Below are 17,302 nucleotides of genomic sequence, written 5' to 3'. Positions count from 1 at the left end.
TTATTAACTTTTAAACCCATACCAACCCAAATTACTTTTCTTTGAAAAAGAAATTAATTATAAATAAAAATGTTTCATTACAAATTACAATTAAATGATACAGATTAAATATCATGTATAATACGGGTAAAGAAAAATGCTAGAACAGTCAATTTATGCAGCTTGACGTGCATTGTTTCTGAAGTAATCGATAATGCAGTATAAAGAAACTAAAACCTTAAAAGGTAGTACTGCCGCGTGTTTTAGTAATTTAATCTGGGAGTGGCAGTCCTCTTTATGGCGATGCAAGAGGGATGGACTCTCCAGTAAAGGATATATATATATATATATATATATATTTTATATATATATTTATAAAACTGCATGGGTTAAATCTTGATGGCACATCCAAGATAAATCTGAACGACAAAATATATGGAATAGTGGGTAATTCCATTAATCGTTATCTAGTGCCTTGTCTATAGGAGGACAGCCACTCCCAAGCAAATCCTTTACTGGAGAGTATATATATATATATATATATATATATATATATATATATATATATATATATATATATATTATATTACACTGAACTTCCACAAAAAAGTTATTTCAGATGGTATGGGTTTACAATTGAATAAATTACTACGTTTTTATATAAATTTTATATTTGCATGCCAATTACTAGTAACTGACTTTTAGTAATGGGAAAATGTCATTGTTAGTTTGAATTAAAACTACAAGATAAATTTTGATTTTGTCCCAGAATAAAATACTTGTATGCTAATTAAACAGGATTAATTTGTCCCATAACATTTAATAATGCCAAAACATAGGTCTACTAGATAATTATAGTGTATCCAGTCCATTCCAATAAGCCGACGCCACTCTAAAATCGATTTTCGCCCAACGGACTACCTTTGTAAAATCTTAGTCGCCCTTAGCCAATAAAGGTCGCCACGGACGACCGGGCGACTGCTAAGTTTCAACCCTGCTGTAACATAAAAGACTAGATGAACGGCATGTATCTGCATCTTTCCAACGTTAAAGGAAGTGTATGTGTGTGTATGTCTGTGCGTCTCTCTCTCTCTCTCTCTCTCTCTCTCTCTCTCTCTCTCTCTCTCTCTCTCTCTCTCTCTCTCTCTCTCTCTCTCTCTCTCTCTCTCTCTCCATCTCTAATAGGCCCAATGAACGCCAATGCTATCCCGTGACATGTAGCGAAGACATCCAAGATGAATAAAGTTGAAGTTTATTTTGTTTAACGACACCACTAACAGCACATTGACAGTTGAATGTCAAACATTTGGTAATTTTTACTTGTAGTCTAAGAAAGGAAACCCGCTAAATTTTTTCATTAGCAGCAAGGGATCTTTTATATGCACCATCCCAGAAACAGGGCAGTACATACCACGTCCTTTGATATAGCAGTTGTGGTGTACTGGCTGGAACAAGAAATAGCCCAATGGGCCCACCGACGGGGATCGATCCTAGACCGACCGCGTATCAGGCGAGCGGTTTACCACTGAGCTACGTCCCGCCACCAAGTTGAATAACACCAAGATCTGACCTGAGACCGGTCTTAGTAGTGTAGTGGTTAAACCATGACACGTAAGGTACCGAGTTCGTGTCCCACCTGATGCAATGTGTGTTTTTTTCAATCCAGTACCGAGTTCAACCTAGAGTGTGTGCACCACTAGGCACAGTGGGGAGATGTAATTCCACACACACACACACACACACACACACACACACACACACACACACACACACACACACACACACACTGAGTTTCTCCCACTTGGAAGACACGAATAATGGTGTCTCTCCTGTGGGTTTGACCCCACATGGGTGGGGGTGGGGGTGCAGTGAGGGAATTACCCGGCAGGCACTGCAGGTTCCGTGCATCATTGGATGGTTGATACCGAGATAGCTCAACTGACAGCAAACATGGAGAACGGCCCGGCCCTATCGAGTAATCGAAAATAATTCTCTTTGTTAAAAGATTATGGTTGTTTTATTTAAAAATAATAAAATAAAAATCTGACTTTAGTGTTTTGTATTTGTTTTCAGATTTCGAAACATGGAATGTATTATTGCGAAACGAACGGCAAGCAGTAAGTACAAACTGAAACTATAGTTCATTAACATCAAAAGGGAACCGAGTAACAGGAGTATAACTATAGGCCTACACTAAATAATTCTAAAGCTCATACAGAAACATATCAGTTTTAAACACATACCATCTCTCATAGCATTTAATTTTTACAAAAAAACCCACAAAAACCCCCAACAAAAAACAAACCAACAAAAACGAAACACACAAAACCCCCACAAAAAACAACTGTAAATAAAAAAAAGTTTCATAATCAAATAATATAGATAAAATCTCATTTTGTATACAGGGGTGAAGATAATTTTAAAACATCCAAGGTGTTCAGCTTCACCTGTATCAATAATGCAGAATACAGAGACTAAAGGTGTAAAAGAGAAACAAAAACAACAAACAAAACCCCAAACAAACAAAACTGCATACATACATACATACATACATACATAAAAGACGAAACAGACCTCTTGAGACTTGAACGAGAGGCCTTCTGGATTCGTACATTACAGACAAAACAGCCATTTGGAATCAATGTTGAATCTGGTAAAGCCGTAGAAAGAGATAAAATATGTTTTCTAATAATTTACAGTCGACATAGCGTTGATATTGGTAAACTTATGAAGGAGGAGTTTTTGAATCTGCAAACTGTTATGAAAAACCTTATTACACCATGTCCGGTTATTGCATACAGAAAACAAAATCCAAGTCTCAAGGATATCTTAGTCTCCACACGACCACCCGCCGCCTAATCCTACGTCTATGCCTCTAAACCAGTCAATTTTTCAGCGGTTGGTTTGTTTGTTATCCCTTTTCCTAACAATCTTCTAAAAACAAATACATCATTTTCGGTTGATAAACAAAACATAGTACTAGCCAAATAAATTTAAAACAAGACTGACCGAAAACCAGTTATATTTTGTATATCACAACGGTCAATTTAAAATCAATTTCGAATACCTGGGGCAAAATTAGAAAATAATAATATTTTAGGTGGGGTTTTTTTAATTCCTGTGCCAGTGCGTTCATTCATTCTCAAATATATACATACACCTATATTGTTTTATTATTATTAGGTGTTTTTATTATTTATTTTTTTAAATTAATTTTTTTAAAACTTTTTTATGTCACATTTTAACTACTTACTTTTCAGTGCGCATATGAGCATTTCTCGTCTGCCCACTCTATGTGCCAAACTGTGACGGGAACTGAAATACCACTGAGTCAAGCGGACGAGGACAACATAGTGAGCAACCACAACCGAATTCGTAACGAGGTGCAGCCCCCTGCGTCAAACATGCAGCTCATGGTAACGTTATTATTTGACGAGCTAATTATATTCATTGCAATAATGTTAGACAGTTCAAAAAAGAAGAAGAAAGAAATGTTTTATTTAACGACGCACTCAACACATTTTATTTACGGATTATATGGCGTTAGACACATGGTTAAGGACCACACAGATTTTGAGAGGAAACCCGCTGTCGCTACTACATGGGCTACTCTTTCCGATTAGCAGCAAGGGATCTTTTATTTGCGCTTCCCACAGGCAGGATAGCACAAACCATGGCCTTTGTTGAACCAGTCATGGATCACTGGTCGGTGCAAGTGGTTTACACCTACCCATTGAGCCTTGTGGAACACTCACTCAGGGTTTGGAGTCGGTATCTGGATTAAAAATCCCATGCCTCGACTGGGATCCGAACCCAGTACCTACCAGCCTGTAGACCGATGGCCTAACCATGACGTTGTAAATATATACACATACAAACCACAGGTTTCAATGTTTCAATGTGCCACTGTTATACATTTTCGGGGCGGGATATAGCTCAATCTGTTGAGTGCTCGCCTGAGGTGCTTCCGTCGCAGGATCGAACCATCTCAGTGGATCCATTAAACTGATTATGTTTTTTTTCTCGTTCCAACCAGTGCACAACAACTGGTCAAAGGCCGTGGTATGTGCTTTCCTGTCTGTGGGAAAGTGCATATAAAAGATCCCTTACTACATTAGGACATTTATTTTTAGCGGGTTTCAACTGATGACTACGAGTCAGAATTACCAATTTAATGTTTGACGTCCAATAGCCGATGATTAATTGATCTGAATGTGTTCCAGTGGTGTCGTTAAACAAAACAAACTTTTTTATTATACATTTTCAGGTTTGGGACGACGAACTTGCGCTAATTGCATTAACGTACGCCAAGCAGTGTAGATTTAGCCACGATTTGACTGTTAACAGGCAGGCTTTAGGTATGTATAGTCGCAGAACAATTCCAGTCATAAGGCGGCGTTTTGCTATGAAAAACTGTAGCCAATTTCAGCTTTCTGTTAGCGAAGAAAATTGTATCTTAACACTCTTAAGAAGATATCCCCTTTTTATTTCGGCGGACCGTTAAAAATGCGCCCAATTTCCTTTATTCAAACTGCGCACCTTTTCCTTTGGCATTAAACCTACGGGACATTCCAAATTCCATAGCCAAAATCAACCCCTCCCCTTCCCTGTCTGTTACCGACCCCGGTCGGGCTGCTGGTGATCTATTGCACCAGTCAGTGCAGGCGGTCCCTTCTCCTACACATCCCAACCCTTTCCTTTCCTGTCCTGGACGGAGGAGCCGGCCGAGACAGGCACCTGCGCCCATGACAGACGTGCGCTACAACAGCTTGCTCTGGATGTGCACGTAAAACCCTCCTACGAGAATAGCGATTGTATATAGCAACTAGTGGTGTAACAATACATGGAACTATCGATATGTTGCGATAGTCAGTGCCTCGATAACAATGCATCTATAGTTTTCTCGCAGTTGTTTGCTCAACTATCGCTAATTTCAATAGTATGCATAGTAAAAGCATTACAACAATAATGTGTGGTCTTTATATCATAAATGTATTAAATATAATTTCACTACCTAGTGACATTACTACAAATATCTAAGTACAAACACAAACACAAACACAAACAAACATACGTACACACGCACGGACACACACACACGTACATACGAACATACATACATACATACATACATACATTGTCAGAAGGTATCGTGGCAAGTCTGCAATTTGCGGGCGATTCCGTGCCATAGGTTCGAGTCCCAGCAAAGGCATGGTACATTATTTGATTTACGAATTAGCTTTTGGTGGATTTAATATTGAGATATATTCACCAAATTTGACTTTCCTCAGAATTTGTGTAGCTTGTCCAAAGACTCCTTAAACTTTAATTATAATAATATATAATAAACATTGGGAGGTAACATATTTAGTTCAGTTGGTTGAGCGCTCGCCTGAGGTGCTTGCGTTGCAGGTTCGAATCACCTTAGTGGATCCATTCAGCTAATTGTTTTTTTCTCGTCCCAACCAGTGCACCACAACAGGTCAAAAGGCCGTGGTATGTGCTTTCCTGTCTGTGGGGAAGTGCATATAAAAGATCTTCTGCTGCTAATGGAAACATGTAGCGGGTTTCCTCTGATGATTACGAGTCAGAATTACCAAATGTTTGACATCCAATAGCCGACGATTTAAAGTAATCAATGTGCTCTAGTGGTGCCATTAAACAAAACAACTTTTTGTTTTTGTGAAAAAGCTCAAGGGTGTCTGTTACGACCTCTTAAACATGTTAAACTCCACGAGGCCTTACGTTAGCCCGAATACTCTGCCGTCCGTAAGCTAGACAGACATTTGGACGGTTATAATCTCTCTCTCTCTCTCTCTCTCTCTATCTCTTTCTCTCTCTCTCTCTCTCTCTCTCTCTCTCTCTCTCTCTCTCTCTCTCTCTCTCTCTCTCTCTCTCTCTCTCTCTCTCTCTCTCTATGTATGTGTGTCTCTCTCTGTCTGTGTCTCTCTGTCTCTCTCTCTGTCTCTCTCTGTGTCTCTCTCTGTGTCTCTCTCTGTCTGTCTGTCTGTCTGTCTGTGTCTCTCTCTCTTTCTCTGTCTCTCTCTGTCTCTCTCTCTGTCTGTGTCTCTGTGTGTCTGTGTGTGTCTCTCTCTCTCTCTCTCTCTCTCTCTCTCTCTCTCTCTCTCTCTCTCTCTCTCTCTCTCTCTCTCTCGTGACTGCGTGTTTTATCCACACAATATAATGACTTTATCAGCACTCGTTGATAAAAGTATAAAAATCTTCGGCAAGCCTCGGATTTCATACTTTTATCAACTCATGCTGATAAATTCTGTTATCACAAGACACTCGGGGAGTATTCTCTATATATCCATTCGTCCAAATTTACGGAAATTTCAGTTGTAATTGCTATTGCACGTGTGAGCCAAGATGCACATTAACCCCAAACCTTGAATACCCCTTGGGGGTCATTTACTGCCAATACATCCATTTACACAAAATCGGTTAAATGAGTTTTGTTTCTTCTGCTCATATACAACTACAAATCTGACTGATGCGTTTTCAATGGAATTCATTGTATTTAACGACGCACTCAACCCATTAAACCCGCTCCCTGGCAAAACTTTTTATTTTGTGAGACCTAATATGATTAAAATGAAAGAAATCTTCAACAGCAAGCGTGTCAGTGCTCTTAACGGGACAGAACCTAGTTTTTAAACACTAAGGCATATATATATATATATGTTTTACCATTAGAGCCGTTTATGATAACTGAAATCATACTTTACTTAGATTTTAGTGTTTAGATTATCCATTTCCGAAGTGTTTCTGGTTATTGTTGTGTTTTAATGTCACGAAATGCATTTTTTAAAAACATTTTTAAAAACGCACGTGCGTCTGAGAAGTATCAGTTATAATGTCGAGCTTTAGTCTATGTTTTAAGGGTATTTCACCGTTTCAACGTCACATACTCTTGTTTCACTCTGTTGTAACTTTATCCAAATGTGTTACATAGAGAAGAATACATGAGTGGCCGTTAGATACCATTTTTCTCACAATGACTTGTTGCTTTCACTCGTTAGATACGTTTTCAAACAACCAGTTGTGAGATAAATGGTATCTAACGGATATGAATGTATTATTCTATTTCTTACATATGCTCACATGGGCGTACATGGGGGGGGGGGGGGGGGGGGGGGGTCGATGGGTTCGACCGAACCCCCCTGAAATCGCTTTTTTTTTAATAATTTAATATATCTGACATTATTATATTTACTCAACATAGAAATATATGCCCAATATCTCAACAATCTATTTTGGAATCCCCCTTTTCAAAATCCCTGACATTATTATATTTACTCAACATAGAAATATATGCCCAATATCTCTGCAATCTATTTTGGAACCCCCCTTTTCAAAATCCCTGACATTATTATATTTACTCAACATAGAAATATATGCCCAATATCTCTGCAATCTATTTTGGAACCCCCCTTTTCAAAATCCTATGTACGCCCATCAAAAACCAGGTTTTAAGCAAATTTGTAACTTCCGTTTCGTGTTTCGCATGAGATCGGCAATCAAAGTCTGAATTGACCGTATGATATATACACAGGCTTTGTAACTTCTGTTTCGCATGAGATCGGCAATCAAAGTCTGAATTGACCGTATGATATATACACAGGCTTTGTAACTTCTGTTTCGCATGAGATCGGCAATCAAAGTCTGAATTGACCGTATGATATATACACAGGCTTTGTAACTTCTGTTTCGCATGAGATCGGCAATCAAAGTCTGAATTGACCGTATGATATATACACAGGCTTTGTAACTTCTGTTTCGCATGAGATCGGCAATCAAAGTCTGAATTGACCGTATGATATATACACAGGCTTTGTAACTTCTGTTCGCATGAGATCGGCAATCAAAGTCTGAACTGACCGTATGATATATACACAGGCTTTGTAACTTCTGTTTCGCATGAGATCGGCAATCAAAGTCTGAATTGACCGTATGATATATACACAGGCTTTGTAACTTCCGTTTCGCATGAGATCGGCAATCAAAGTCTGAATTGACCGTATGATATATACACAGGCTTTGTAACTTCTGTTTCGCATGAGATCGGCAATCAAAGTCTGAATTGACCGTATGATATATACACAGGCTTTGTAACTTCTGTTTCGCATGAGATCGGCAATCAAAGTCTGAATTGACCGTATGATATATACACAGGCTTTGTAACTTCTGTTTCGCATGAGATCGGCAATCAAAGTCTGAATTGACCGTATGATATATACACAGGCTTTGTAACTTCCGTTTCGCATGAGATCGGCAATCAAAGTCTGAATTGACCGTATGATATATACACAGGCTTGTAACTTCTGTTTCGCATGAGATCGGCAATCAAAGTCTGAATTGACCGTATGATATATACACAGGCTTTGTAACTTCTGTTTCGCATGAGATCGGCAATCAAAGTCTGAATTGACCGTATGATATATACACAGGCTTTGTAACTTCTGTTTCGCATGAGATCGGCAATCAAAGTCTGAATTGACCGTATGATATATACACAGGCTTTGTAACTTCTGTTTCGCATGATATCGGCAATCAAAGTCTGAATTGACCGTATGATATATACACAGGCTTTGTAACTTCTGTTTCGCATGAGATCGGCAATCAAAGTCTGAATTGATCGTATGATATATACACAGGCTTTGTAACTTCTGTTTCGCATGAGATCGGCAATCAAAGTCTGAATTGACCGTATGATATATACACAGGCTTTGTAACTTCTGTTTCGCATGAGATCGGCAATCAAAGTCTGAATTGACCGTATGATATATACACAGGCTTTGTAACTTCCGTTTCGCATGAGATCGGCAATCAAAGTCTGAATTGACCGTATGATATATACACAGGCTTTGTAACTTCTGTTTCGCATGAGATCGGCAATCAAAGTCTGAATTGACCGTATGATATATACACAGGCTTTGTAACTTCTGTTTCGCATGAGATCGGCAATCAAAGTCTGAATTGACCGTATGATATATACACAGGCTTTGTAACTTCTGTTTCGCATGATATCGGCAATCAAAGTCTGAATTGACCGTATGATATATACACAGGCTTTGTAACTTCCGTTTCGCATGAGATCGGCAATCAAAGTCTGAATTGACCGTATGATATATACACAGGCTTTGTAACTTCTGTTTCGCATGAGATCGGCAATCAAAGTCTGAATTGACCGTATGATATATACACAGGCTTTGTAACTTCTGTTTCGCATGCTATCGGCAATCAAAGTCTGAATTGACCGTATGATATATACACAGGCTTTGTAACTTCTGTTTCGCATGAGATCGGCAATCAAAGTCTGAATTGACCGTATGATATATACACAGGCTTTGTAACTTCTGTTTCGCATGATATCGGCAATCAAAGTCTGAATTGACCGTATGATATATACACAGGCTTTGTAACTTCCGTTTCGCATGAGATCGGCAATCAAAGTCTGAATTGACCGTATGATATATACACAGGCTTTGTAACTTCTGTTTCGCATGAGATCGGCAATCAAAGTCTGAATTGACCGTATGATATATACACAGGCTTTGTAACTTCTGTTTCGCATGCTATCGGCAATCAAAGTCTGAATTGACCGTATGCTATATACACAGGCTTTGTAACTTCTGTTTCGCATGAGATCGGCAATCAAAGTCTGAATTGACCGTATGATATATACACAGGCTTTGTAACTTCTGTTTCGCATGAGATCGGCAATCAAAGTCTGAATTGACCGTATGATATATACACAGGCTTTGTAACTTCTGTTTCGCATGAGATCGGCAATCAAAGTCTGAATTGACCGTATGATATATACACAGGCTTTGTAACTTCTGTTTCGCATGAGATCGGCAATCAAAGTCTGAACTGACCGTATGATATATACACAGGCTTTGTAACTTCTGTTTCGCATGAGATCGGCAATCAAAGTCTGAATTGACCGTATGATATATACACAGGCTTTGTAACTTCTGTTTCGCATGAGATCGGCAATCAAAGTCTGAATTGACCGTATGATATATACACAGGCTTTGTAACTTCTGTTTCGCATGAGATCGGCAATCAAAGTCTGAATTGACCGTATGATATATACACAGGCTTTGTAACTTCTGTTTCGCATGAGATCGGCAATCAAAGTCTGAATTGATCGTATGATATATACACAGGCTTTGTAACTTCTGTTTCGCATGAGATCGGCAATCAAAGTCTGAATTGACCGTATGATATATACACAGGCTTTGTAACTTCTGTTTCGCATGATATCGGCAATCAAAGTCTGAATTGACCGTATGATATATACACAGGCTTTGTAACTTCCGTTTCGCATGAGATCGGCAATCAAAGTCTGAATTGACCGTATGATATATACACAGGCTTTGTAACTTCTGTTTCGCATGCTATCGGCAATCAAAGTCTGAATTGACCGTATGATATATACACAGGCTTTGTAACTTCTGTTTCGCATGAGATCGGCAATCAAAGTCTGAATTGACCGTATGATATATACACAGGCTTTGTAACTTCTGTTTCGCATGATATCGGCAATCAAAGTCTGAATTGACCGTATGATATATACACAGGCTTTGTAACTTCCGTTTCGCATGAGATCGGCAATCAAAGTCTGAATTGACCGTATGATATATACACAGGCTTTGTAACTTCTGTTTCGCATGAGATCGGCAATCAAAGTCTGAATTGACCGTATGATATATACACAGGCTTTGTAACTTCTGTTTCGCATGAGATCGGCAATCAAAGTCTGAATTGACCGTATGATATATACACAGGCTTTGTAACTTCTGTTTCGCATGAGATCGGCAATCAAAGTCTGAACTGACCGTATGATATATACACAGGCTTTGTAACTTCTGTTTCGCATGAGATCGGCAATCAAAGTCTGAATTGACCGTATGATATATACACAGGCTTTGTAACTTCTGTTTCGCATGAGATCGGCAATCAAAGTCTGAATTGACCGTATGATATATACACAGGCTTTGTAACTTCTGTTTCGCATGAGATCGGCAATCAAAGTCTGAATTGACCGTATGATATATACACAGGCTTTGTAACTTCTGTTTCGCATGAGATCGGCAATCAAAGTCTGAATTGATCGTATGATATATACACAGGCTTTGTAACTTCTGTTTCGCATGATATCGGCAATCAAAGTCTGAATTGACCGTATGATATATACACAGGCTTTGTAACTTCCGTTTCGCATGAGATCGGCAATCAAAGTCTGAATTGACCGTATGATATATACACAGGCTTTGTAACTTCTGTTTCGCATGAGATCGGCAATCAAAGTCTGAATTGACCGTATGATATATAAACATGAGATCGGCAATCAAAGTCTGAATTGACCGTATGATATATACACAGGCTTTGTAACTTCGGCCCACTGCATTTTGTATTTAAGAGATTTGGGTTTTTATTTACAGGTTTACCTGGCAGTACGGTGGGGCAGAACATATACTTTAGGAGCAATACCTTCGACCCTGTTGCTGGCGTGGTGTCCTGGGAAGACGAAAAAGCGGACTTCACCTATAACACCGCCAACACGTTCAGCCTGACTGGTCACTACTCTGAGGTACATTTCCTGCTCATCAATTTAAGTGGCAACTCGAAACTGATGTGATATTATGAAGAAGTTTGTTTTGTTTAACGACACCACTAGAGCATATTGATTTATTAATCATCGGCTATTGGATGTCAATCATATGGTCATTTTTACACAGTCATTGAGAGGAAACCCGCTACATTTTGTCCATTAATAGAAAGGGATCTTTTATATGCACCATCCCACAGACAAGATAGCACATACCACGTCATTTGATACCAGTCGTGGGGCCCTGGCTGGAACGAGACATGTTTTATTATGTTCCAGGGCTCGAAATATAAGAAGTAAACTATGGCTTGCTGTTATTTTCTTAAAATAAATAACAGGCCAAAATACATATGTCCTGCTAATAAAAAATATATAGCTTGTTGGAAAATGTTAGTCAGCACGCATGTAGCATGTTTCCTCTGATGACTACGAGTCATAATTACCAAATGTTTGACATCCAATAGCCGATGATTAATTAATCGATGTGCTCCAGTGGTGTCGTTAAACAAAACAAACTTGTTTTTTAACTTGAAAAGTGACCTGCGATTTTTGGGTAGTTTTAGCAGTTGAGTTTCCATTTCACCGGGTAAGTCTAAAAAAATGGACTGCATTTCGCTTTTCGCAGGCCGCTATTTGATTGAAACATATTGTATTGCAAATGGGTTAGGCACAATTTACACAACAATTTTAAGCTCTGTGTTCTGCCAATATCGGGTTTTACACATTATAGCTGGAAAATTCAGCGCTAAACTGGACGTGGAGAGAACAATTAAAATCATGTTATTACTTATATATTAAGACTGTCTCTAATGTAAAATTGTCTGTAGAATCCAAATCTGATAAAACAAAAATATTGTAAAATAAATGGATATAGTTGACAATTTATGAGGATATCATCAAACTAAAAACATGACACCCCCGTAATACACACACTTCATTCATTTCAACTTATTTTGGTGCTTATATCTAATTAAGGTTCAAGCACGCTGTCCTGGGCACACACCTCAACTATCTGGGCTGTCTGTCCAGGACAGTGGGCTAATTGTTAGTAGTTAGTGAGAGAGAAGAGGGTGTAGTGGTCTTACACCTACCCACCGATTCGTTAAAACTCGCTCTGGGTGGGAGCCGGTGCCGGAGCTCCGAACACAGTACCTACCAGTCTTATGTCCGATGGCTTAACCACGACACCACCGAGGCCGGTAATAGACACAGTGAGTTTGTGTATATAGCAGCCATGTAATTGAAGGTGAAGGTGATATTATTTTTATTAGTGTTTTCGTTTTACCACTAACAAAGTACTACATTACATGATCCACTTTAATAATAATAAAAAATAATGTACATAATAATATAATATATAATAATTATCATATGCATTTTGATTACGTACGGTAAGTTCTACATGAATAAAAGTATTATTTTTAACACCGTTATTTAATCGATTGTTCACAGATGATCCTACACCGAAATGCAAAAGTTGGGTGTGGGGTGGCTGATTGTAGTGTTCCGGGGATTGAAAACAGACCTGGACTTAACTATATTATGATCTGCAACTATGGAGCTATGTAAGTAAAGATACCATTTATTATATAACATTCATTCTTCTGGTTACTTTAAATTTAAAAAAAAAAAAATTATTTAATTATTTTTTTTATTTATTATTATCACACTGCCCCCTTTCCTTTCTCTCCTTTGACTTTCATCTAATTTCTTCCCAATCTGGCAGCTCCTCCTGTTTTTGAACTTCTTTCGCTGTCCACATCCACATGCCAGTCCTTGTCTCTCCAACCGCTACAGTTGCTTAACTCTTGTGGCTATCTGTGCCACACACCTGCCATTTCCCCATCAACTTCTTCTGGCTACTTTGAAAAATACGTTTATCAATATGGAGCCTGGCTACTTAAAATGGGCGGGATGTAGCCCAGTGGTATAGCGCCCGCTTGATGAGCGGTCGGTGTAGGATCGACACCCGTCGGTGAGAACACTGGGCTATTTTTGGTTCCAGCCAATGCACCTCAACTGATATATCAAAGGCCATGGTATGTACTATCCTGTCTGTGACATGGTGCATATAAAACAATCCCTTGCTACTAATGAAAAAAAATGTAACGGGTTTCCTCTCTAAGACTATATGTCAAAATTACCAAATGTTTAACATCCAATAGCCGATGATTAATAAATCAATGTGCTCTAGCGGTGTCGTTAGACAAAACAAACTTTAACTTTAACATTGACTAAAGTACGTTTATGAATACGGAGCCCGGCTGCTACAAGTGTGCTGATAAGTATCATGCATTGACTTAAGTACGTTTATCAATACGGAGCGCGTCTACCTTATATGTGCCGATATTAAAGTATCATGCATTGACTTAAGTACGTTTATCAATACGGAGCGCGGCTACCTTATATGTGCCAATATTAAAGTATCATGCATTGACTTAAGTACGTTTATCAATACGGAGCGCGGCTACCTTATAAGTGCCGATATTAAAGTATCATGCATTGACTTAAGTACGTTTATCAATACGGAGCGCGGCTACCTTATATGTGCCGATATTAAAGTATCATGCATTGACTTAAGTACGTTTATCAATACGGAGCGCGGCTACCTTATATGTGCCGATATTAAAGTATCATGCGCTGACTTAAGTACGTTTATCAATACGGAGCGCGGCTACCTTATATGTGCCGATATTAAAGTATCATGCGCTGACTTAAGTACGTTTATCAATACGGAGCGCGGCTACCTGATATGTGCCGATATTAAAGTATCATGCGCTGACTTAAGTACGTTTATCAATACGGAGCGCGGCTACCTTATATGTGCCGATATTAAAGTATCATGCATTGACTTAAGTACGTTTATCAATACGGAGCTCGGCTACATTATATGTGCCGATATTAAAGTATCATGCATTGACTTAAGTACGTTTATCAATACGGAGCGCGGCTACCTTATATGTGCCGATATTAAAGTATCATGCATTGACTTAAGTACGTTTATCAATACGGAGCGCGGCTACCTTATATGTGCCGATATTAAAGTATCATGCATTGACTTAAGTACGTTTATCAATACGGAGCGCGGCTACCTTATATGTGCCGATATTAAAGTATCATGCATTGACTTAAGTACGTTTATCAATACGGAGCTCGGCTACATTATATGTGCCGATATTAAAGTATCATGCATTGACTTAAGTACGTTTATCAATACGGAGCGCGGCTACCTTATATGTGCCGATATTAAAGTATCATGCATTGACTTAAGTACGTTTATCAATACGGAGCGCGGCTACCTTATATGTGCCGATATTAAAGTATCATGCATTGACTTAAGTACGTTTATCAATACGGAGCGCGGCTACCTGATATGTGCCGATATTAAAGTATCATGCATTGACTTAAGTACGTTTATCAATACGGAGCTCGGCTACATTATATGTGCCGATATTAAAGTATCATGCATTGACTTAAGTACGTTTATCAATACGGAGCTCGGCTACATTATATGTGCCGATATTAAAGTATCATGCATTGACTTAAGTACGTTTATCAATACGGAGCTCGGCTACCTTATATGTGCCGATATTAAAGTATCATGCACTGACTTAAGTACGTTTATCAATACGGAGCGCGGCTACCTGATATGTGCCGATATTAAAGTATCATGCACTGACTTAAGTACGTTTATCAATACGGAGCTCGGCTACCTTATATGTGCCGATATTAAAGTATCATGCATTGACTTAAGTACGTTTATCAATACGGAGCGCGGCTACCTTATATGTGCCGATATTAAAGTATCATGCATTGACTTAAGTACGTTTATCAATACGGAGCTCGGCTACATTATATGTGCCGATATTAAAGTATCATGCATTGACTTAAGTACGTTTATCAATACGGAGCTCGGCTACCTTATATGTGCCGATATTAAAGTATCATGCATTGACTTAAGTACGTTTATCAATACGGAGCGCGGCTACCTTATATGTGCCGATATTAAAGTATCATGCATTGACTTAAGTACGTTTATCAATACGGAGCGCGGCTACCTTATATGTGCCGATATTAAAGTATCATGCATTGACTTAAGTACGTTTATCAATACGGAGCTCGGCTACATTATATGTGCCGATATTAAAGTATCATGCGCTGACTTAAGTACGTTTATCAATACGGAGCGCGGCTACCTGATATGTGCCGATATTAAAGTATCATGCATTGACTTAAGTACGTTTATCAATACGGAGCTCGGCTACCTTATATGTGCCGATATTAAAGTATCATGCACTGACTTAAGTACGTTTATCAATACGGAGCGCGGCTACCTGATATGTGCCGATATTAAAGTATCATGCATTGACTTAAGTACGTTTATCAATACGGAGCGCGGCTACCTTATATGTGCCGATATTAAAGTATCATGCATTGACTTAAGTACGTTTATCAATACGGAGCGCGGCTACCTGATATGTGCCGATATTAAAGTATCACACATTGACTTAAGTACGTTTATCAATACGGAGCTCGGCTACATTATATGTGCCGATATTAAAGTATCACACATTGACTTAAGTATCATATATTGACTTAAGTATCATATATTGACTTAAGTATCATATATTGACTTAAGTATCATATATTGACTTAAGCACATTGACTAAGTACGTTTATCTATATGGAGTCAGATATGAAGCCATGTTTTGTCTTTTATATGTGCAAAATGACCTTCTAATTAAAATAAGCTTCAGGGTGTATACCACCAAATCAAATCCCATAGATGACTATAGTAACACATGTGGCTAATACCTGCAATGTATCAATCGACATATACACCATATACGCCATGGATGTAAATACTACCACCCCTCTCCGTTAATGTAAATGAGAACAAATTCGGGGTTAAGCTGCTCATTCCAGACATAACGGGTAGAGTCTAATATTATGTGATGTGATGTGATGTGATGCGATGCGATGCGATGCGATGCGATACAACGTAAAGTATGCTTTATCCAGTACAGTGAACATAGTATACAATACAATTCAATCCTTATTGCAACCTTTTTATGTGTACATTGGTTGAGAGGAAATATTTGCTATGCTGTGTTATAAGCATGGTGAGTGGTATCTTGTTGAAATAACAAATGACCTTTCTTCTGAATACTCAAAACAACTATTAGCATAGTATAGCATATAGCATAGCATATAACATATAGCATATAGCTTATACCATATAGAATATAGCATATAACAAATAGCATATCATATAGCATATAGCAAAGTATAGCATAGCATAGCATAGCATAGCATAGCATAGCATAGCATAGCATAGCATAGCATAGCATAGCATAGCATAGCATATAGTACAGTACAATTCAGTGCAGTGCAGTACAATACAGTACTCTAAACTACAGTACAGTTCGTACAGTCCAATGCAGTACAGTACAGAACAGTCCAACCGTACAGTAGACTGGACTAGAATAGAATACAAAAGAGCAGATTATTATCCACAAAAGAAAAACCAATTGCAAATGGTTACTGTTTGTGTCGTAAACACCAACTGTGTCACACTTACACAACGTAAACTGGTTTAACTATACCGCTGTATCTAAAACTAGAAGCTGGAAATGACGACGGTTCACACATGCAATAGCCATACCGGTTTAAGGCGAAAGTGTAGTTATCCTCACCTGCGCA

General features: G+C 38.5%; 1 protein-coding gene across 1 annotated transcript in view; it reads left to right on the top strand.

Moving 5' to 3' along the window:
- The window catches only part of LOC121369879 (cysteine-rich venom protein-like), a 56,076-nt gene that overhangs the window by 24,856 nt on the left and 13,918 nt on the right, over positions 1 to 17,302 (top strand). Inside the window, exons 2-5 of the mRNA XM_041494957.1 lie at positions 3,240 to 3,395; positions 4,247 to 4,337; positions 11,433 to 11,581; positions 13,052 to 13,164. Coding sequence (XP_041350891.1) covers positions 3,240 to 3,395; positions 4,247 to 4,337; positions 11,433 to 11,581; positions 13,052 to 13,164 — 509 coding nt within the window. The remainder of the gene's footprint in view (positions 1 to 3,239; positions 3,396 to 4,246; positions 4,338 to 11,432; positions 11,582 to 13,051; positions 13,165 to 17,302) is intronic.

Source organism: Gigantopelta aegis, chromosome 4, assembly GCF_016097555.1.
Source record: "Gigantopelta aegis isolate Gae_Host chromosome 4, Gae_host_genome, whole genome shotgun sequence".
Classification (NCBI taxonomy): domain Eukaryota; kingdom Metazoa; phylum Mollusca; class Gastropoda; order Neomphalida; family Peltospiridae; genus Gigantopelta; species Gigantopelta aegis.
The sequence above is the reverse complement of the archived record's forward strand: the minus strand, read 5'-3'. Positions and strand labels throughout refer to the sequence as shown.